The following is a 22,512-nucleotide window of genomic DNA, read 5'->3' as shown; positions in this document are numbered from 1 at the left end:
GGAGGCTGTCATCAGATCTTAACTTACTGCCCTGCGTTATTTCAATAGCCACAAGTCATTCCTATTAAAACAAAAAGTAATTTTCTGTCCTTGCTACAATAATGAATGTTCCCAGTTATGACATTTATTCAGGTGCTGGCAGAACTGTTACAATAGCTTTAAAAAATACAAGGTCCAGAGCACTCATTTAATCTGCCAAACATGCATTAATCAGTCCCTTGTCTCCCAGGCATTCTGAAGAAAAAGGTGGTATTGAACAGTAGTTTCCATACCTGTTGCCTTTCAAAGTCTTCTGAATTTTTTTCCTTTAAAAAAAATACTTTGTACAGAGCTGTATTTATTTAGTTATTTACTTCATCTTTTTAGGGCTGCACCTGCAGCACATGGAAGTTCCCAGGCTTGGGGTCAAATCGGAACTGAGCTGCAGCTGCCAGCCTACACCACAGGCACAGCAATGCCAGATCTTAGCCTCATCTGTGACCTATACCACAGCTCACAGAACCACTGGATCCCTAGCCCACTGAGCAAGGCCAGAGATTGAGCTCAAGTCCTCATGGATACTAGTTGGATTCATTAACCACTGAGTCATAATGCGAACTCCCTGAGAATTTTTCTCAAACACAGACTTCACCCTCTCCTCCCCGTTCAGATCTGAAAGGAGCATTTGGACTGGGGCCCCAGAAACCCTCCTGGTAACTCACCTTTCAGGTGCATCAAGCTTAGCATAGAACCTCCTTTGGTGTATGGTGTCATTAAAAGACCCAGGTAGGCACATCAGAGGAGAAAAGTTGATGGCAGTGCGGGCTTAACAGTTTCTGGAGAAATCAAAGAAAGCTGAGTACGGACTAACTAAAACGATATCAAGAAATTAGTATCAGTCACGTTATATGCGATGATGGTGCTGGATTTAGGTCAGAAAATGACCCTTCTTTGAGGTCTGCTCGAGGACTGAAGTAGTTTGGGGTGAAATAAGCTAATGTCTGAGGTTTGCTTTAGAATGCTCCAGCAAAAAAAAGTAAAAAGAGAGATGGGGACAAGCAAAGATATTGACGGCGTTGAAGGCTGGGTGATGGGCTCAAGAAGGTTCATGGTACTTTCACGCTGAGCAATTTTCATAATAAAACGTCTCTTAATTGTCCAAAAAACAACAGTAATAACCAGAACGCATCTCCGCCACACAAGGCTATTTTCTACCTGCTCCTTCAGTCAATAGGGCCCACATCTTTGCGAAATGGAAAGAGCTCAATCTGTGTGGCTGTTCAGGGGCCACACAGGCACCCCTGAGAGATAGCTGGTTGGCATGATGCATCTTCCCCCGTTTCCAGGAAGGGATAAAGATGCTCAGAGGGCAAATGGTTTACCTGCATTGCCCACTGCCTGCTACCAACAGAAGGTGCCTGACATTTTTCCCTCATAGGAAGGAGTCTTTCCGTTCAATCTCCTACTCCGCAAATGGAATTAGGGCCTTTCCCTAATCATAACTTCAGCAATGTTTAGAAGCTGACCTTTATAAAGTATTTTTAATTTTTCTTTAAGTAATTCCCTGAAAATAGACACTTTTATTTTTGGTTAGAAATACATTTGAATCTGTGAGCTTGGCAATGCAGAGGAAACTCCAAGTCAATAGGTATACAAAATGCATTTATTTTCAAGCACCAACAAACAATACAGAATCTGTCATAGGAAGATATGACGTACTTTTAGTAAATTTGGTATATGAAAAATCTGGCATGACCTAAGTGATGGGAATTCGTCTTTTTTTTTTTTGCTTTTCAGGGCCACACCCACGGCATATGGAGGTTCCCAGGCGAGGGGTCGAGGCCAGGGATCAAACCCACATCTTATAGATCCTCGTTGGGTTTGTTAACCATTGAGCCACAAAGGGAACTTCTGCCTGCGTTTTATCAATGGATCTTTTTTCCCTCATAGCATCTCACTCTGTAACACCTAAAAATTAACAAATGTCTTTGTACATTGAAAAGTCAATTTATTATCCAGAGTCTATGTACACATTTGGTGAAAATTTAGATACTTCAAAAAGTGAGGCGGAGTTCCTGTCGTGGTGCAGCGGAATCGAATCCGACTAGGAACCACGAGGTTACGGGTCTGATCCCTGGCCTCGCTCAGTGGGTTAAGGATCTGGTGTTGCTGTGAGCTGTGGTGTAGGTCGCAGACGTGGCTTGGATCTGGAATGGCTGTGGCTGTGGCGTAGGCTGGCAGCTTAGCTCCGCTTCAACCCCTAGCCTAGGAACCTCCATATGCCACAGGTGCGGCCCTAAAAAGAAAAAAGACCAAAAGAAAAGAAAAAGAAAAAGTGAGGCATATAGGAGGACCTAGCCAGAAGTCTCATTGGTTAAAGCTGAATATAAATGTATTTAGAAACTACTCAGATATTAGAAAAGTTGGAGCTGATATTTTTGCACTCGTAGGTAAACATTATTTTGTGGATGGTGCCAGATTAGGAAGGAAAGACCCAGAAGCTCTAAGAATGGAAAGCAGTTTGAGGGTATGGTGGCTCCAGTTTGGCCTTCTGAAAAAGGGTGTTGGTGCCATATTTCCCAGCTACAGAGAAGCATGGGATGTGGATGTCGGATTACAGTCTGCAAAGAACACGGTCCCTGAGCCAAGTACAGAGAGCTTCCCTGCCAGAGAAAGATACCAAGCCTCCAATGCAATCTTGAGTTCCAGGTGCTTTGAGCTTTTTTTGAAAAGTGTAGATGTGTGTTGGATTAAAAAGGCAATTTCTGGGTTACCTACAACAGAATGGCCCAAATGTCACAATCACTACCTCACTCTACGGGGATGGTTAGCAAGGTCTGGGTGTAGCCAGCTTGCAAGTCATGAGAGGCAAATGGCACAGTGATCAAAACATCTCTTTCCCCAGAGTATCTGCACCAAGTTTCTTAGCAGCCTGGTCAACTGTACTCACTCTCTGTACCCAGCACAGCCCAAAGGAGCGGCCTCTCCTAGTAAACTGTAGCTGAAGATCGTGCCGCCTGTGCCTTCATTCAATAGGGCCCACGTCTTTGTGAAACAGATCACACACAGTGGGGACCTTTACTATCTGTGGTTACTGATCCCGACCTTCGGAACCACGACAGAGCTTAAAGGAAGCTTATCATTTAGTCAGGGATCAAGATGTCTAAGAACGAATAATGACCTTTGAAACCTCGTACGGCCAATGTGGAGTCATCAGGATGCACGTCAGTGTCCGAAGGGCCCAGTTGTCCTTCAGAGATTTGCAAATAGGATGCTTCATGACCATGACCGACCCCTGGCTCTTGGTGAGTTGTCCTGGGCACCCCTCCTAAGTTTGAGTTCCTGGGTCCCATTCCCTTTCTAAAGAGGATTCAGAAGAGCATAAACCAGCATGATGGACACCCCAAAGACACCAGGACATTCAACAATTCCTAGCGTGTGCTGGCTATTAACATTTAGGGGCTCACCAGTGCATCAAAGGTATTCAACTAGAGAGACTCCAAGTCATCCTGCTGTTTACATGGGAACTGTGGGGAAGCTCTCTTTTCCCACAACTTGGAGCTCAAGGCATCCACTCATGTCAGGTCTGCCAGCCTTCATCGTTCATGTAAGTTGGTCTCCACTCTGCTGTGTTCAGAATTCCACAACAGTTTGAACCCACAATGACACGAGGTCGCTCTTAGCAGTCGGCCAGCACGGTGGGCGTGGTGACCAAGAGCCCAAACAAAGACAAGTTTGCAGAGCCTTCTCCTCTCAGGGCAGTTCCAGGTACACAGAGCAGTAAGGCAGGACATAAAGAAGGAAAGCACAAACCCTGTGAATCAACAATACTTGAATAATAATAATTAAAAAAAAAAAAAAGAAATGAAACGAAATGGTGAAGAGAGGCTGTTTTTCTCCTTGCCAATCTGAGGCAGACCCCAGACGGTACTAAGGATTTTCTATGTCATTTGAAAGGTACCAGAAAGTACCCGGCACTTCGTGTATCTTAGTCCCTGACTCTTCTTCATGACTCTGTGGCTCTGCACCGCATTCTCAGTGCGGCCTCCCAGCCCCCAGCCCTCCATCTTCCCCCAGAATTACCTTGTGTTTCAGAGGGTTGTCTGCTTTTCCCTCCTGACAGCTCACCTTCTCTCCCATCATGGAACTGAGCCCTGGGCTGGGACCTCCCCACGGTTCACTCACATGTTCCCACTGCTCATGGGAAGAAACGGCCAGAAGAATTTCTATTATTCTGCTTCAGCTTAACCCAACTCTACTTTCTCAGACAAATTCGTGCAATCTGTCCTTCCTTTAGAGACATGTTTGCACTTCTGTTTAATCTTGGGATTTGCAGATTGCCTTCTATCCTATTTCTTTTTCGCCTCTGCTGGGCGGAAAACAGAGGCTGCCATGGACAGAAGGCCTGAAACAAATCATGTAAGACGAGACCGAGTTACTCCTACAAACTCACTGTGCTTCCAAAAGTGAATGCTTGGTCTGGAGAGAGCTCTAAAATAGACTCCGTGCAGAGAGCATTCAGCAAGTCCCAGCTACCAAAACATCTCATTAAGGGGACAACTGGACATGCTTTCCTTCTTCCTCAAATCCAACGGTCTTACCTCCATTAGAGATGAGACTTCGGAGCATGGAAACATCAACTGACACGTCCCAGATCACACCTAGAGGCAAGTGGCACACCTCATGCTGGGTCTCCAGGGCCATCTTGAAGCCACATCCTCTGCAAGGTGGCTGCAGTGGTAACCGCACCCCTCACTAAAGTTTGACATTTAATGATTCAGTGTAGCAAATGTTCATGGAGAGCGAACAGGGATTGGAAGAGGAGGAGGACACGGTGCTCCTCAGTGTTTTCCAGTCTAGTTGGCTTACGAACCCAATTCGCCCTCCCAGAAGTTATCAGCCAAGGCCAAAGTGTAAGTGTCAAAAGAAAGGTACAAAGTATAGATTTTTACAGACTTCTACTTTCCTGCTTCTTCTGTGACCAACTGTAAAACACTGGAAAGATCAATCAAGAGCACTGTGAGAGAGTATGTTGTATATGCACAGAGATGGCCCAGGCTCAAAGAGAGGCAACAGCCAAGGCCACGGTCTCCTTGGCTCTAGGCATCATCAATTGACCAAGAGTCTAAAGGTTAACGCCAATCCAATAGGACAACAAGAAGATAACAGGTGGCTATGCTGCCAAAGAAAGAAAGAACTAAACTCAAAGGACTGCCCTGCTGGCCAGGAGCTGCCTGCAGGGATTCTGTGAAGCCAAAGGCAGGACAGGGGTCTTGCTCATGAAGATGGTCTAATCAGATTACTCGGGTGAAGACCTCCCCTCAAGAGGAGCTTCTGATGATGCTGATGATGGCCAGTGGGGGACCCCTGCATTTTTACCACCTTGGCTACACATTTGATAGCTGTGGGTTACCTAGCTGAGACCCCCTAACAACTCTAAACCCACAGAAGCACAGTGGCACCATTTTGAGAAGAAATCATGCAGAGGCCCTTAAAAGTGGAGTGCCCTCCTCTCCTACAGCAGACACCAAGTGAATACAAAGCTGGTGACATCTGAGAACGTTCCTCCCTACAGCGATACCCGAATTGGATGTGAGCTCTACGTGGACATATGCAGTTTTCTTCTGAAGTCATCGTATGTTTGAAGCTGTACCTCACGTCCATTAACGTTTATATCAATTTATTGTTTCTCACCTTGGAATATCTGTTATATTAGATGCTTCAGATGCGTCTTGAAAGTAGGATGAACTTTCTTCAGAAGAAATTTTAGGGAGGAAAGTACTCCAGACAGAAGGAAGAGCAGGAGCGACTGCCTGGGGGATGTGCAAAAGCTAGCCTCGGTCCAAAGGAAATGCAGTATCCTGAAAGGAAATCTACACTCCCATGTTTGCTGCAGTATTATGCACAATATTAGCGAAAATACAAAACACACTACGTGTACAGGGAATTATATTCAATCTCCTGTGACAAACCATAATGGAAAAGAACATGAAAAAGAAGGTATGTATGTATAACTGAATCACTTTGCTGTACAGCAGAAATTAACACAGCATTGTGAATCAACTATACGTCAATAAAATTTAAAAAATAAAAAAGTGTTCCATCAATGGATGGCTAAAGAAATGGATATATAAATATATATACACAAATATACACACACACACGTGGATGTGGGTGGGTGTGGATATGTATGAAAATTATTCAACCAGGAGAAAGAAGGCAATCCTACCATTTGCCACCATGTGAAGGGACCTTGAGGGCATTATGCTAAGTGAATTAAGTCAGAAAAAGACAAATACTGTGTGCTCTCCCTTCCACGTTGTATTTTAAGAAGAGGAACTCATAGAAACAGAGCGGAATGGTGGTGACCAGAGCTCATCCAATGCATCACAGGGTTGGTACTCAGCTGGCAAGATGATAGGGGAAAAACGACCCTCCAAATTGAGAAAAGATGCTGAATGAAAATGCCTCAGAAGTCTACCTACACACATGCCCCCAAATTGCCCTTGCTTTAAAGCCAGATCTGTCATTCACGACACTCACCAAGCAATGAGCCACACAGCTGGGGAGGCCTCACAATTTGGGCAGGCAAACAGACAGGCAAAGCAGAAGAAGAATGCAGTCAAGCCCCAAGGAAAAAATGTTAACATCCGGAACCAATTCACCCACGCAGGCTGGGGAACCGTTACACCCAGCTCCCCGGCACCCCCCGCCCTCTCTAGACACACACACGCACACATATGCACACGCACCCACACACCCTCGCCAGGACTTGGTTTACTATTTGCTCACCCCTCCAGGAGTCAAACCGTCCTGTGTGTGTAGGAAGGGCCTCCTGCAGCAACTACCACCCAGTCAGAATATCACAGAGATGCCTTAAATCTCTGTGATGTCACAGTCTAATCTGGGTAATGCACAGTTGCACCAGATGGGATCTCATGTTCCCAGGATTAACGCTGGTCATGCAACCAGGGCCCCGAACACTGAAGGAACACTGAACGGGGCAAGGCCTGGCTGATTTCCTATCTTGCAGCATTTCCATTTCCAAATAGACAGATCTCATGGATGAGCTCCAGTAAATCACCCGAGATTGCAGCATGCATTTCATTCTCTGCCACACTCTATCCTTCAAGAGTCTGGCTCCACATGGCTTCCTTGGGAAAGGAAATGGGCCCAGAGATTCGTATGCTTCTGTTGCTGCAAGAGCATATCGAACCCCATCTATCACTTCCTGCTCAGAGTGAGATGGGCGATAGGAGAAAGTAAAACAGAGACTGACTTTATATTTTTCTCTTTTTAGCTTCTAAAAGCCACTTTGCTATCACTGGGCACAGCAGGCAGGAATATGACAGACCTCGCAGTTAAACAGCCAAGAAATACATTAATACTAAAGTCCACACACCAAAATTGGGGGTGGGGGGGTAGTTTTTCTCCAGTTCCCTGTTGGAGGCATCAGACTTCCTAAGGGAGGAGGGTTCCTCGGAGTGGGGGAGGGGTGGGAAATGATGGGAAGACAATGAACAGGTCGACCAAAACACCCGGAAACCTTAAGTCCCCTAAACCTTACTGCTGGGATCACATCCACTTACAGCAGGTCCAATGAGTAAAGGAGCTCAGGGTGTATGTGTTTATCAGGATGAGTGATTTCTGCAAATCACTGATCCCATACCGAGCAAGGCTGCTCTAAATAGAGCTGTTACAAAATAAATGAATCAGAGCAGTCACTCAGAGGTTAAAGCCGGGACTCTGAGAGCGAGTGTACTTGCTGTGGGTCCTCAAGGCAGTTTCCTAATCCTTAGGCATTAGAAAGAAGCCACTGTGGAAATCAGAATCTCCTCCTCTGTAAATTCAATCCATGGCAAAGGGATTTCAGCTGTGATTGCTGCGTTTGAAAAAATCAACAGCACTTAGAAATGCACGAATTGCTCGTCACTGCAACTGATATGTTTCTAAGCTGTTCCATTTTGAATCAATTACCAATAAGATTCCATCTATCCCGTTGTGAATGGAGAAGCGAGTGGGTAAAACAGAGCAGTTCAAGTTTCTCCTGACTTTCACTGAATGAGGGGATTTAGGGTGAGGAGGTTTTAGATCAAATTCATTATGTGGCCACCGCATTTCAGACACTGAGATTTCTGTGCATTAAAAGCAAAGAAAAGCAAGCCACATTGGGAAGCCTGCACTAGCCCCCTTTCAAAAACCATGGCTTATAAACTCAACCCTGTACCTCTGTCACAGGGGCTTCTACCAGCAGGTATGAAGAAGACACCTTAGGTCTAGAGGGACTAACTACAACAGGAAAGGAAGGTAGAAATCCAGAAACTATAAATGAACTCTCTCTTGTTTACGTAACGATCTTTTTTTTTTTTTTTTTTTTTTTTTTTTGCGGGTGTGGGGGGTGTAGTGTGGACAGTAATCATAAATTTCCTTTTACAGAGATTCAAAGTTCTCTCTAGAGCACTGAAGAGTCATGGGGGGAAGAGGAGCCAGTACAGTCTAGTGGTTAAGACACTGACTCTGGAGCCACGTGGCGCTGGGTTTGAATTCTGGCCAGGCCACCTAGAGTGAACTGGAGCGGTGTGTCTGTGGGTATGTTATTTAATCTGTTTGAGCCTGAATATCCTCATTTGTAAGTGGGGAAACAATAACCTCCCTTGGAGGACTACTGGGGGCATGCAGTGAGAAAATGCAAATAAAACCAATCTGCACAGAACCCGGTACAGGGTCCACTCTCTAGCTATGAAAGCTCTTAGGGTTAGCGTCGCGGGCATGCTGAGATAAGATGATGCTTGTAAGACTGGAAGTATGCAAACATCTGATAAAATGTGGAGCAGGGAGTCTGTTTTGATGACTGAGTCCTCACTTGCAGCCCAGGGCAGGGTGGCTCCCTCCTCTGAACAGCCAGCCAGGACCTGAACCCCTGGGCTCCTTGAAGGAGGGAGGCTTTGGGAGGGAGCCTGTCTCTGTCCCTCTTCCCCTGGGAATGCACCTTCTCCCTCCGTGGCAGGAATCAATATAAATAAAGTCTGAGCTCTAACTACCTTAAAAAGAAAAAAGTAAATGATCAAATCCAGCCTTCTGTTTTCTGGAAGGAAGAAAAGTGTGCAAAACTGTGCAGCCAGAGGTGGGGTCTGACACAGTGGCTGGAGCTTCTGCTGTTTCCTTGGAAAAAGATTTCCCAGTCTCTTCTTCCCTTACAGTCAGCTTAGCTATTGGTTTCCTTTCATTTAGTCCCTTCTCTCCCTCCCTCCCTCCCCCTCTCTCTCTCTACCTCAACCAGGCAACACCTACAAACCCTTCACTGTGCCCTCAGCTAACTGGTGCAACTGGCTCATTTGCCCAGAATCCTGGAGGTCCATCAGAATACAGGCTTTACAAATACAGTCTTATGAAACCGAAAGTTCTTTATTTCCTATATGATAAAACCTGATCTTTGGGGATTCCAGGCTCCAGAAACTAAACAAAGAGAAACATGCTCATGTTATTCCACTTTCCTGCATCTAGAAAGGCTCCTCTGTCTTGCCGCCAGAGCTGAGTTCTTGAAAAGCCGTAAAGCTGAGGTCCCCAACCCCACCCTCTGCCCACCCCCTCTTCCTAGCGGGTGCCAGCTGGCTGATCCCCATCCTTGGAAGCCCTCTCTCCCTCCCTCAGGTGCTCACTCTGGTGCTGGCTTCTTGCCCCAGTGAAACCCTGAATAGCAACGGCTCTCAAAGTTCAATTTGCCTTGATTAATCCAGGCATACTCAAAATGCTGCACTCTTTCTAACCGCAGGCTATACACCAAGTGTATAAGACCCAAACATCTCATTTAAAGCAAAAGACTGGGGGGGGGGGGCTGCCATAGATTACAATTTGCAACAATTTCTTATGTAAACGGGTCACTAAGGTTCGGAATTCCCATCAATTCAACTGATAGGAATAAATAATAGCCACTGAGCGACATTTTTTGTTCCTTTAACACGCAATATCTCATTTAACCCTCAGGATCACTTTTAGTGAACACATTTATTGTTACAGAGGCAGAAACTGGGGTTCAGAAAGATTAAGTAACTTGCTCAAGGTCGTACAACTAGCAAGTGTTAGGTGCTGTCTAACCCCTGAAACCTGAACTTTCGACATTCTATAACCCAGTCACTGTAACAAATAGAAATTGTAATAAAAGTAACTATGTCATCAAAGTATTTTGGAAACTCATACACATATATAATTGTTGCTTATTATTATTTAGAATATATAATTGCTATATATTATATTTGGAATATATATATACATTTTAGCACAGTGGCTGGCACAAGTGTTCAATGAATTTGTTGTTACTGTTCTTGATGTGTTATCACTGTCATTGTATTTGTATTACTTACTAAGTGTTTGTTCTGTGCCAGCCACTTGTGTCAGGCTGGAGACACAGAAGCGATGAAGACACCGTCCCTGCCCCACAGCAGTTTGTAGGGCAGCAGTGACAGAGGATGACCAATAAATCTACAAGCTCCATGATGACAGAAGTCTGCACAGGGGCTGGGGCTGCAGAGAACGGGGCATCAGCTGAGGGTGGGGAGCTGTCACTGGGCTTTGAAGCCCGACTGCAGAAGTGTTGTAAGTCCCAAAAGACAGAAACATGAGAAGCCCTCCTAGGTATGTCCTGGGCCCAGTTTTTTGGTGTGACCCTGTCCTCAAGTTCAGCAGCTATGAATAGAGGTCTTGAATGCTAAGCTGTCTTCTGATCTATCTTGTTGACAAGCGTTTTGCCTGTTACTAAGTCATCCTTTTAGCATTCTCGCATCTCTGCCAGATCAAGATCTCGGCTTAGCAGACTGGACATGGAAAATAGTTACTAGTGCTTTCCATGAGGCTCAAAGAGAAATGAGGGGCCACTGATTTTGGCGGGGGTGGGGACAGGTGGGGAGGGTGGGCCACCTATTCAGTTTACCAGCGATGCAGTTGCTTTTTCTCAGTCTTCATTTCTCAAATCCATAAGAGGGTTTCCAGCTATTTCTGAGAATGGCACCAAAAAAAAAAAAAATTGTTCAAGGCACAAATAACATATTTCTTTAGATTCACTCATGCCATAGAATTCTTTCGGCAGGAGGACCCTGGGCATTCACACAAGCAACAACAGGTTACATCAAACACAAAGGACTAGAAGTCACTGATCCAGGACTTCTGAACATGTGATATTAATCTAAACACTTTCAAGAGCTTTATGGAAGCTCTTAATTCTAGCTGTAAAAATCTTTTTTGCGGGGTTGGGGGGGGTGCCTGAGTTGCCGTTACTGTTACTTTCTACAACTGTAGTAAAACCTCCCTCATTCCAGCAAAGTAAAGGATGAGTCAAGTGATAGCCAAGGTGCATTAGGAGGAAAAAAAAATTAACAGGATCACAGAATCTAAGAGCTAAAAGGGCCTCAGGTGTTATTTAAATCTCCCTCAGATTTCACACACCAGGAACCTAGGCCTCATCAGTGACTATGAAACAACTTTAAAACATTTTTTTCCAGATTTATATGTCTGCCTTTAAAACAAATACCCCTGGTTTCAACATTAATGACAAAGCTAGCACTGGAATCTAGGTCTAATTTAAGGGAGTCTAGCCCTCTTCCTACGTTAATACGTGAATGTAATCTAGAATATGAGGGTCTGTGTTGAAAGCTTTGTAGTATAGTGACGACCACGGACGTCCACATAAGCAGTTAAGGTTTCTAAAGTGTCTTACAATTCAGCATTCCTCTGCAAGCTTGCATATATGATTTTCTAACTAAACATTTTTCCTATTTAGTGCATAAGGTACACACACACACACACACACACACACACACACACACACACACGTCCCCATAGCCTGTCCCCAGCTTTGCTGCAAAGAAATAAAGAAATCAAATTATTAGGCTTCTGAATTACAGAATGACTGTGCTTTCCCTGGGTTTGACGAATCTTCCGTAAGCCCAACCGCTTGCAGCGGCCCCCACCCCCCTGTGAAAAGCAATTCTTTATTTTTCAGATGCAAGAACAGAAGGCCTGAACCACCCAAATCACCTAATGCCGAGATTACAATTCTGGGCCCTGGGGCCTGATGTGACTGACCCTTTGGAGCCAGGATGCCTTGAGGCAGGGCTTTGCTCAGCTGAGCTCTCTCCCGAAGGGAAGTCCTCTAGCTGGCTTCTTATAAAATATGTCATTTCTCAATCTACTTAGTAAAGTTGGGTGGCTTCTTTTCTTTTTTTAAGAGAAGAATTACTTCATTGTTTCTCGGTCTCCAAGCACAGCATGAAGAGCCATCGCTTGGCATCCCTTTGTCTCGGTGGGCAACTCCGGGATGTTGAAGGGGGCAACTCTGCTGGTACCAATCCTAGGCATTTGGGGCTCATCTGTGGACAAAATGACTTTCCTTTTTTAATGGCCCAGCTATGATATTTGCTGACCCTAGAACTACCCATTTGGAAATGGCTAGGGATTAAAAATCCTACAAACTGAGGGATTCTTGGTTTCTAATTGCTGATGTTTGAAGTGAGTTTTGACTCCTCGAAAATTTGTTCAGCCTAATGAAACCAAAATTCAGAATCTCCTTAGGGCGGGAGGTCTAAGATCCTTGAGTCCCCTCTGATGTGAGGTTGCTTTGGGGTTTTTTCCCCCTTGATTTTGGGGGCGGGGGGCAAAGGGGATCTTTCACGAAAGCCTCCCGGATTACTCCGTAGTCCCCGAATTTCTCCAGGAGGTAAGCAGAGCTGAGAAAGGCACCCACGACCCCTCAGGACTCTGGCCCTGGTTTCAAAGGCCCCGCACTCAAGCGGCCCCGCGGATCCGCCGGCTCCGCCGAGCCCGGAGCCCCGGAGCCCCGGAGCGGGAACTCGGGCCGCGCGCACTAAGGCCAGGCCATCCCTCCCGCTCCGGGAGGCCGCCGAGACCAGACCCGGACGAGGGGCAGAGGGCCGGCAGCTGCGGCCGGGCCCCATTCGCGGCCTCAGCAAGGTCACCCGAGCGGCCCTGGTTTCCCAGGGACGGTTTCACGGAAGGAGATGCAATCCCAATGCCTTCCATGGTGAAATGTTATCTGCAATTTTTTTTTTTTTTTTTTGGAAGAGGAAAAAAACGAGCGATCCACGTCTGTGCAGGGGGTTGGAGGAAGGGAACAGGATGTCGGGGTGACGGGAGGGGAAGGGGGAAAAAAAGGGGGGCTGACTGGTTTCCGAGCCCCTGTCTGGGGCTTTGACAACTCCTTCTGGACTGCGGGACAGTAAAAGAAGGCAGGGGGCTGTTGGGAGTCAGAATTTCTGTTCGCTCCGTTGAAAACTAGGCGCTAAAACTCTAGGCGTCCGGCTAGGTATGTAATATTGACCTCCAATGGTCCTTTTCCGGGGAACTCTACTTTCTCTCCAGTATTTTGGTTTTTAAAAGGCGACTATATTAGAATATCCCTTCTGCAGTCCACAATTGGACTGTGTGTTGTTGTTGTAATCCTCTAACGTGTGCCGCACTTTGGAAACAAGTCATCAGAGCCTCGGCAACTATACTGTAGAAAATAATGAGGCACCAAATGGAAGCTGCTGAACACATTTCTTATATTTTTAAATTTTTCCCCTATAACAATGTTTATCTCATTATTTTCTACTAAGCATTATTGTCTAGATTTCTCTTAGGAGCCCTGTTAACGCTCAGCGTGGAAGAACATGAAATTATTTTTCGGAATACATGGCAGCCTTCCATCCATCCAAAATGAAGACAGCATTATTCACAAAATTAAAAAGCCAAATTTAATTTTAAAAATGTCCACTCTCCCTGTTCTTTTAAATCACATCTGCAGCATCTCATTTTCTGGTGTTGTCTCTTAGACTCAAAATCATCAACTAATTTGAGAGTTAAATTAAAATGCCAATATCTAGAAGTTTCAGGTCTGGGGTTCTGAATTGTCAAAGGATACCTAGAGATGACAAAATTTCTGGCCTCCCAAGTTTAGGTGTTCCCAATTAGTTAAAATGGCTCCACCAAAAAAAAAAAAAAAAAAAAAGAAAGAAAGAAAGAAAGAAAAGCAGTTTCTTAGTTTCTTTTCTCTGAAATTTTATCTATGTCCCATTCAGAACTTGGTGTTCATATATATACATAAGTTTATAGATAAATTTGTGTATAAACACATACACTTTTTATAACCTGTATATACTTACGTATAAAGGGCAAAGCTAGACATTGACTGATAAAAAGAGTACAGAATAAAAAGTAGCGATTTCCAGGCCTATTTTCTTTTTTGGCATCAAAAGCTCATCATCAGTTTACAGTCAGGGGGAAAAAAAAATACAAAAAAAAAAAAACCATCTTGCTGCCCTGCCTCAAAGAGAAGCCATTAATGGCTCGGAATAAATGTTGATTTGTCGTCACCAGCTGCTTTAATTCCCCACCTCTTCCCATTTCACCTCCGGTACTCCCTACTGAGTCTCATTTTCCACCCTGACACTTAGAGCAAGGGCCTCACTTAATTAACTAATGATTATTCTTGCCCAAAGAAGTGTAAACAGACCCTAATTTCAAAATTTGCTAATTGCTGTTCCCAGTGCAGACCCCTGAGTATCTCAGTCATGCACATATAAAATTGAAAGCTCACTGGAAACCAGAAAAAGCAAAGCAAAAATAAACCACACAGATGAGAAAGAAGGGGGAAAGATTCCCCGTTCCACCAGCTCCCTACTTTTCTCTGTGGAAAAATACCCCAAAAGGTTAAAACTAGACAACCACTTAAATATTTTCTCCTCGCTTAACTACTTTGTCTTTGGGGAGTAAGACAGCAATAACCAGCTACACCCCCACAATAATCACTGGATAGATTTCTCCATTTCCAGAAAGGAAAGGAAAGTGCCAATCTGCTCTTTATCCCTGTGGAATTTGCACAGTTCAGATTTGCTTTTTTTTTTTTTTTAATCTACTGTCATCTAGAGAAGAAACTTTCAGATTTAAGAAGTAATCATTTTCTCCCGGGTGTGAGTCCATAATCAGACTCCCCCCCAAAAAAAAATTCTCTCATCTTCTTAATATTATAATTTTGGCAATAGAGAGAAGGATTGTGACAGACCTGGAATATTTCACTCTTTAATATTAGCAATGCCCTCAGAGAGGCTTGGATGAACAAAATGTTTCGGTCTTCTGAGCCAAAACGTATTTGTCCCTCCCTCCTTGTGGCCCAATATGAAGGATTAATGATGAGGGGGTTACTTCCACCAAACTTTTGTCCACACAAAGGAAATTGTACAAATAAACGGGGGAACACAAACCTCCAGTACCCAATTATTTTAGTTTTGGCTTCCAGATTAGGCATTTCATACCATTCTTCGCTGGAGCTTCACATCCTGGGTTTATTAACTAAATATTTAAACTAATTTCCTTTAATAATTAAAAGATGTTCATGATACCAGTGAAGTAATGGGGGGGGGGGCTGCTTACAGGAAAACGTCAGCAGTTATATGTCAATATAATTTCGGTCCAAATTCCACCTAAGAAATTTAACTCCCCCTTCTCCTGGCAAGAACGTCATCACCTCGGGAACTTTTCTTTCTGGGAGTTTTACCTATAAAATCAGGAAACCTAAAGTGGCTAGCTCTGAACCCAAATAAGAAGGAGTGTTGGTTAGGGCGTGAAAGACACGAATTCAGAAGCGCAGCGCACCTAGGCTGTAAGCAGATCTGTCCGGGAAAGCATTCCCTGCCCATCAGGCTTTTTCTCTTCGGATCGGTCTCCGAGGGGCAGAAGTGGCTACGAAGCCCGCAGGGCAAGGGGTTGCCCCGCACCGCTTAGCCCAGAAGCTTGAGACCGCCCCTCCCCCCACGCCCTCAGATGCTCGCCTCTTACCCCCAGCCTTCCACAGGCTTCACACGGGTTTCTGAATCCCCCCCGGGGGGGGGGGGGAAATGGGGGGCGACCTGCAGAGGTGCAAATCACAATCCACTCCGCCTTCCTTCCATTACAAAGTCCAAGCTCTGGGCATCAGGGTTTCCCCATTCCCGGTCCTCCCCACTGCCTTTGAGCAGTCTGCTCCACCTATGGGATAGAGTGAGTTAGAATCATTTCCTTCTTCCCAATGCCTTCTGTCGTGCCACCATGCCGGGTCCAGAGTTTTACGCAAAACCTTCTAAAACCCCCCCCACACACACTCTGGGGACACTGCGGGGCGCTGTCCTAGCCCTGAGCATCCACCGCGCGTCTAATGTAGCCACCGCTCCCGTAGCGCGCGAAATGGCAAATTTGGCAGTCCTGCCCCAGCGAGCCACCATCCTCACCGACCTACAATGGATTCAGATCTTGCCTAGCCCTTCACCCCATTTCTGAACCCTGACACAAGGTCACTAACCAAAGGGGCAGCCACTGCGTAAGGCCGTTTTGACTGGGCAGCCGGAGCCCTGAGCACGTTCAATAGGCCCTACATTTGGCTCATTCGCAGGGCGCAGGCCTGCCCCGGTGCCCCGGACGCACGCACCACCGAGGAACCAGAGTGCATCGCCCAGGAGCCTCCCCCCCGCCCCCCGCCCCCGACCCCCGCCGCCAGCAGACCTGGGAACTTCTTGCCCTGGGGGCCAAGCCCCGGCCTGCGCCCTGTCTGGTGCTTGCGCCGCACAGGAGCATTCTCCCCACTGGCTTCAAACTTAAACATCAGAGAAGTCACTTCCTCCGATTGGACCCTGTGTCTCCCTATTGGAGGACTGGGAGCGGGTAGAGAGGTGATGTCAGGATTAAACTCTTGGAGCTCTATTCTGCGCAAACAAGCTATAAACTGGCAGACTAATTCAAGTAACCAGTTGATCTCGATAATACGAAGCTAGAAAGTGCCCTGGGGCACTGCGAGGGCTTTTCTTGTCTCATTTCACTAGAGGTTGCTCAGAAGGGTGCCTGGAAAAATGCGAGCACCTGACCTGTGTGCACGTGTGCGCGGATCTGCCCTCGCGTTTATTGGGTGGGCTTGCTTTGGGTGCCCACCCGCGTGCGTCTCCACCTCTACAGGCCGCCGGAGCGCCTCGGCTGCGAAGCTCAGGCCCGCGGGCTCCGGAGGGGGAAATCCCTTCGCAGACGGTTTAAATTACTTTTCTCCGCGGGGGGGGGGGGGCGGGGGGGGGACGGGGCCCGGGCCGCATTCGGTTGTGGATTTGGGCGGGAACGGCCCAAACCCAAGCTGGGGTAGCCGAGGGGACCCGGGGCTGTGGTCCGAGCGCAGATGGCGCCGCCGCGTGCCTGAAATATACTTCCAAGGCCGCAGCCAGAGCAGCTGTTCCCGGCGATCCTGGCTCAAAAATTTCCTCCGTTGCTGCTGTGTGAGAGGCGGAGGCGAGCCGCTCCGAGAGCCAAGCTTTTCGGAGACGAGTTCTGAGACCCTCTCCAGCCCGCAGAGGCCGAGTCCTGCCGGCTTCTCCAAAAGACGCGAGCGCTGGCCTCGGTGTAAAAATGAGGATACCTCACAGGCCCTTCTCCAAGGCCCTGAGGGCCTCAGGTTTTGGGGGAACCACCAAGCTCGGTGGAAAATTTTGAAATACATACTGTGTGTCCTCTGATGTGTGAGAGCCTACAGTGCAGTGCGCAGGCCGGGTGGGTCCCCCGCTGCTGCAGGTTGGCGCCCCAGGCTGCGGGCCCTCAGCGCCAACTAAAGCCAGCTCTGTCCCGTCGCCGAAAGAAAAATGGGCTGTGAAAAAGTAAAAGGCCACGTCTTTGAATAAAAGTTAAGCATTAAAATCTGACCCCTCAGTTGTCCGAGGATCCCGGAATTTTGAGGGAGGGCTTAAAAAACGATGGTACCAGTCAGAGAGGATTTGGTGAGAATAACACAGCTGCTCTAGGGTGGGTGCCCTGTGTATGTCTGCATACTCCTGCAATCCTTCCCCAGCCCCATGGCAATAGTCGTTTTGTCGCTGTGGGTTTTTTTTATCCAGTTCCTGACTTCCTAGCCACCTAGGGTGGGCAGGCTATATAGTGGTCTGGCCCCCACTTGTCCTAATTGGGAGAAGAAAGTTTAAAGTTAATTGTGAGGCCCAGCCGGGCAGAGCGATGGCCCCGGGCACAATGGGGTCTCCAGTGCCCCTTTCTCGCCTCCACCATCAAACACACACAGTTTAAATGTGGCCCTGCCTTTGTATTTGTTAGGGTGCTGAATTAGAGACAAAAAGAAAGGCCTACAGGGAACTCAAAGCCCTGGTGTGCCTTCCACAACTCCCAGGCTTGAAGCTGAAACCTGCCTCCTCCACTCCCCTGACAGCGGAATCTCCACATCAGAGAGCTTTTTCTCTGAAAATTATTTTTTTTCATCCAACATCCTGTTCATCCTGTTCCTAAGAAAGCCTTGACCACTTTGGGGACTTCAACTTGGAGATCAGAGATCCCCTCGGCCCACAACTGAGCCAAGCCCATCGGCTTGCAGCCCGGCTCCACAGAAGGCCTTCGAGGGCTCTTAGCGTCTGGCTTCTTCCTCCTCCTGGACCTTTGCCCCAAAAACGTATTTCGTTTTCTCTTAACACAAACATCGATCTTTGTCTTTTTTTTAAAAAAAAAAGAAAGAAAAAGAAAAACTGATAAAGGTAATGAAAACTGGTCAACTGAACTCTCTGCTATGTATGTCCTCACTCCCTGCCCCCATCCCGCTGGAGCAAAGAAACAGCATTCTGGACACAAGGTCCTTGTGCTCACGTCACAAACAAAAAAGCCTGGACTGGTCTCCCCTTGTCCCAAATCCTCATTTTGCACTCCCCCATTACTGGCTGAGAAGAACAGTGGAAAGGAAACGGTGATCTTAGTCTCAGATTATGATCCTGTGTGTTGGTTCTTTTAAACATGTGACACTACACCAGCTCCCTCTGACCTGTCCACTTCCCTACCCAGAGAAAAGTACCCAAAGACAGGACAGGGCATCTGCCTTTCTCAGTTGAGTAACTTCTGCCTTTTCCACCTTTGGGAAAATAAACTAACCTCCCCAATCATGACTTGTCATAAGGCCTGAAGGAACTTCCAGTAATGTGTGTGAAGGCCCAAACGAGATTTTGACAACAAATAAGTGCAATGAGGAAATAGGGTCTGGCCAGAGATGGGAAACACACATTAGGCACGCGCTCCTTTCTGGACTGCCCACACAGGGGTCCGCGTGGACAGGCACCCGCATCCAAATACAAGGAAAGGCTTGAGCGGACGAAATAAATCTCCTTTTAATTTTCTTTTCATCGACTAATAAAAATAATTCCCCAGCACTAAACCCAAATACCGTAACCAGCCGCAAGAACACGGAGAATTCATAAAACTCTGTCTCTGCAGGTCACCCGCTAATCGCGTTATTATTAGCCTCAGGAGCATGGAAATTGAACTGTCACTGCTGAAAGAGAAAATGTAAGCGACAGCTGTCTCTCCTTGGGTCGGCCAGCTTTCCAGCCCCCAAGTTTCTGGGCCCCAAGCTCGATCCCCAAGCTCCTGGGCCTGCAACCGCCCCCATTCCTTTGCCGGCTGCTGACTTGCTGACGCTCTGACCCAAATCTACTCCTCCAGCCCTAGCTGGTCAGCAGGAGCACCTCCAGAAAAGTTTTAGAAATCCTGGCTGGAAAGTTTCCGAGGCACGAAACCAAGCTGCAAGCATTGCCTCTGTGTGTGTGTGTGTGTGTGTGTGTGTGTGTGTGTGTGTGTGTGTGAGAGTGAGTGTGTGTGTGCGCGCGCGTGTGTATGTGTGCGCGCGCTAGATTCTTCCGACAACAGCTGTTCCCCGGGGCTGTTTTGCACAGTTGAAATCTTGGCACTTAATACAAAACGTTAAGTTGTTTCTCCCCCCACCCCTAGGTTCTGTTAAAATGTTGACATGGACATCCGCCCGGTGTTTTACGTGTTGTGTGCATAGAGTGTGCACGGAATTCGCACAGTTCTGAGACACACGTTATTGCACCGCTCCCCACAACTACGCAGAGATGTGGGCCCTGAAAAGTGGCCCAGGGCGAGGGGCAAGGGAGGTAACATCCATTCCTCTTTCCTTAAACGCCAACGAAGTAGAAACATAATAAGCTCCCTCGTCACTGGGAGCAGGAGAAACAAAACAATCTGAGTTCCAGAAAAGTTGCTGGGGGAAGGACGAGGACCGAGATTGAAGGCTAAGTAGGACAAACTGGGCGATTCCCCCAGGAGTGTCGGACAGAGAATTCTGTGCCAGTCCTTGGGACTCTCCGCTCCCGCCCTTACCTTCGATCCGCGCCCCATTTAACCCCGGGGGCCTGCAGCTCCCTCAGCTGCGGGAGCCGTGAACACTGCACTCCGCTCCCAGAAAGAGAAGGGGATTTGAGCATGCAGGCTTCTTTGCTTGCGGTTGGAGACGAAAATGCAAAGCGCAGGCCAGTTCCCCCAAATTGGTTCGGGCGAATCTGGAGAAGGCTCAAGGCATTTGCGCGAAGGAAAAGAAACCCGGGTTGGAGCCAGACCGCGTCACGACCAGGGCCTCTCGCCTCCCCACTCTCCCCGCCGGCGGGCCGCCTGGCGTCCACTCTCCGCCCGCCTCCCGCGTTCTGGCCCTACGCACTCACCCGGGTGAGGCTCCAGGCCGTGCGCGGCCGCGTCCTCCGTGTCTCCGAGTGGGCCTGCGGGGCTCAGCGCCTCCATGGACAGGTCCAGCCCCTTCTCCTCCCAGTCTCGCAGTTTCCGCTTTTTATTTGAGCCGATCAAGGCTTCAACGGAGAAGGCATGTGCTCGCGAGCTCAGGGCGACTGCAGATCTTCTCCTTTCACTCATCTTAGCCGCCCGCACCCAGGCCCCCTCTCGCCCTCGCTACTGAGGGAGCAGCCCGAGCCCTCACGCTCCGAGCGCCCGCCGGGCTGGGCCCGGGAAAGGCGGCAGCGAGGCAGTGGAGTCTGAAGGCGGTGGCTCCGCTGGTCCTAGGCACCCTCCCCCAGCGCCCTCCCCCGCCCGCCACCGCCGGCTCGGACCGACGCCCCTAGCTGCCCCAGCCGCTAGGAACGAGCGCCCCGAGCGCCGCTCACTCGCTGCATGAGCGCCCGAGTCCTGCTTCCCACCCACCCGGGCAGGCGCTCACAGGCTGTGCAGACTGGACTTCATCTTTTTTTTTTTTTAATTCTCTCTCCTCCCTCTCCCTCTTCCTCTCTTGGTCTTCCCGTCCTTCCTCTGATCCAAATTTCTGGGAAACTTTTTTTTCTAAATTCCTCCCTTCCCGAGGAGCTGGGGGCAGGCGGTGCGCTCCTGTCCGAGGGGCGAGGGAGAGGGAGGGGGGAGGAAGAGAAAGACTGAGGGGAAAAAAAGCCAGCCCCCGACCAATGGCAAAGAGGGAACAGGAGAAACCCTGCCGGCAAGGGCCAATGAGAGGAGGGGAGAGACTGAGGCTCTGGCCAAGGCTCCGCGCGGGTTGTCCCCGGGATGCTCCTGGGCCAACTTTAACCCCTGGCTTCCCGGTCCCCCCACGGCTCCTCGCTGGAAGGAGGGGAGCTAAAAGTAGAGGTCTGATCTTGTGCCGTTACAAACTCCTGCAAGCCCCAAATCCGTACCTTTTCCTCCCAAATCTGCTAGGTCTCATAGACCTATTTTAGCTATGGATCGGGAATTTTAACTGTGGATCTGGAACTTGGGGGCTCTGACAAAATGTCAACCTGCCCAAATACACCCGGAAAACGACTCTGATAATCTCGCGCTTGACCCCAGATGCCTTTAGATCTGCTCGTTCCTCCGGGGTTTCGCTACACAGGTCCTTTCCTGTCGAACGATTTCTAAGCAACTCTGGTTAAGGCAAAACGAAACAAACAAACAAACAAAAAAGCCTCATTACTATCCAGGGCCTTGTAATTGAAAATTTAAAGATCGCTTCCTCCTTCCAGCTCTACCTGGTAGACGTAGCGCCCTCAACGCGAGAGGCCGGCAGTGGGCACCCGGCTTACCGCGCGCTCCGTAGGCGGATCCAGACTGGGCCCGCACACAGCAAACGCTCTCCTTCCGTTCGGCGTGGATGCTAAGCCGAGCCTCGCCTGCTCGGGGCGCTTGCTCTGGAGAACCCACCGAGAGGGTATGGGCGAGGGCAGCGAGGAACTTTGACAGCGGCGAAGGAGCTTTTCAAAATTCCCTTCAAATCCGATCACCTCTGGAGCCCGGCTCTCTCCGCCCCACTGATCCTCCCTCCACCCTTTAAAAAAAAAAAAATCTTTCAGGACACTGCAGTCATCAGAGGTTTCTAAGGAACTTAAATCCAACACTTTTGGTCATTCGGATTCCCCACACCCCTCTCCCAGGTCTGGTCTTGTGCTGCGGAAGAAGACCCTGGGGCGCAGACCAGTGCACGGCCAGTTCAGAGGGGCCAAGAAGTTGATCCTGCCAAGCTGGAAAAAGGTCTCGGATTTCGCAGGCGACGGCTGAGCCGCAGCTCCATCTTCCCAACGCCCTGGTTAAGACGCTTCTATCCCTGCTCAAAGAGGCAGGAAAGAGAGCTCCCTGGTGCGAACGACAGATCTAGAGGCCCCAGCAGGCAAGTCTCCTCAACACTCAGGCTGTGGGCAGGGCCTGAACTTGAAAGCCTGGGAAAGGGGGGCCCAAGGTGTGTCACAGACTCCCCAA

At 48.2% G+C, this 22,512-nt stretch overlaps 1 protein-coding gene across 6 annotated transcripts in view; it reads right to left on the bottom strand.

The window, feature by feature from the left end:
• TBX15 (T-box transcription factor 15) overlaps nucleotides 1–22,512 on the bottom strand; it is a 130,855-nt gene that overhangs the window by 92,208 nt on the left and 16,135 nt on the right. For 2 of the 6 annotated variants that reach the window (XM_085023438.1, XM_085023437.1), the window contains one exon: nucleotides 21,843–22,084. The exons of 1 other annotated variant lie outside the window; for it this stretch is intronic. Coding sequence is in view for 1 of the 5 variants with exons in the window: in XM_001926903.8 (XP_001926938.6) it covers nucleotides 20,484–20,688 (205 nt within the window). In the remaining 4 variants the exon portion in view is untranslated. 3 more of the 6 variants (XM_085023439.1, XM_001926903.8, XM_085023440.1) reach the window with 3 other exon arrangements.

The sequence above is a fragment of the Sus scrofa genome, chromosome 4 (assembly GCF_054392235.1).
Source record: "Sus scrofa isolate SSC_HxYL_T2T_F1_AM1 chromosome 4, Sscrofa_HxYL_maternal_Yorkshire_Landrace_v2.0, whole genome shotgun sequence".
NCBI classification, from domain to species: Eukaryota; Metazoa; Chordata; class Mammalia; order Artiodactyla; family Suidae; genus Sus; species Sus scrofa.
This window is presented reverse-complemented; position numbering and strand designations above follow the sequence as displayed.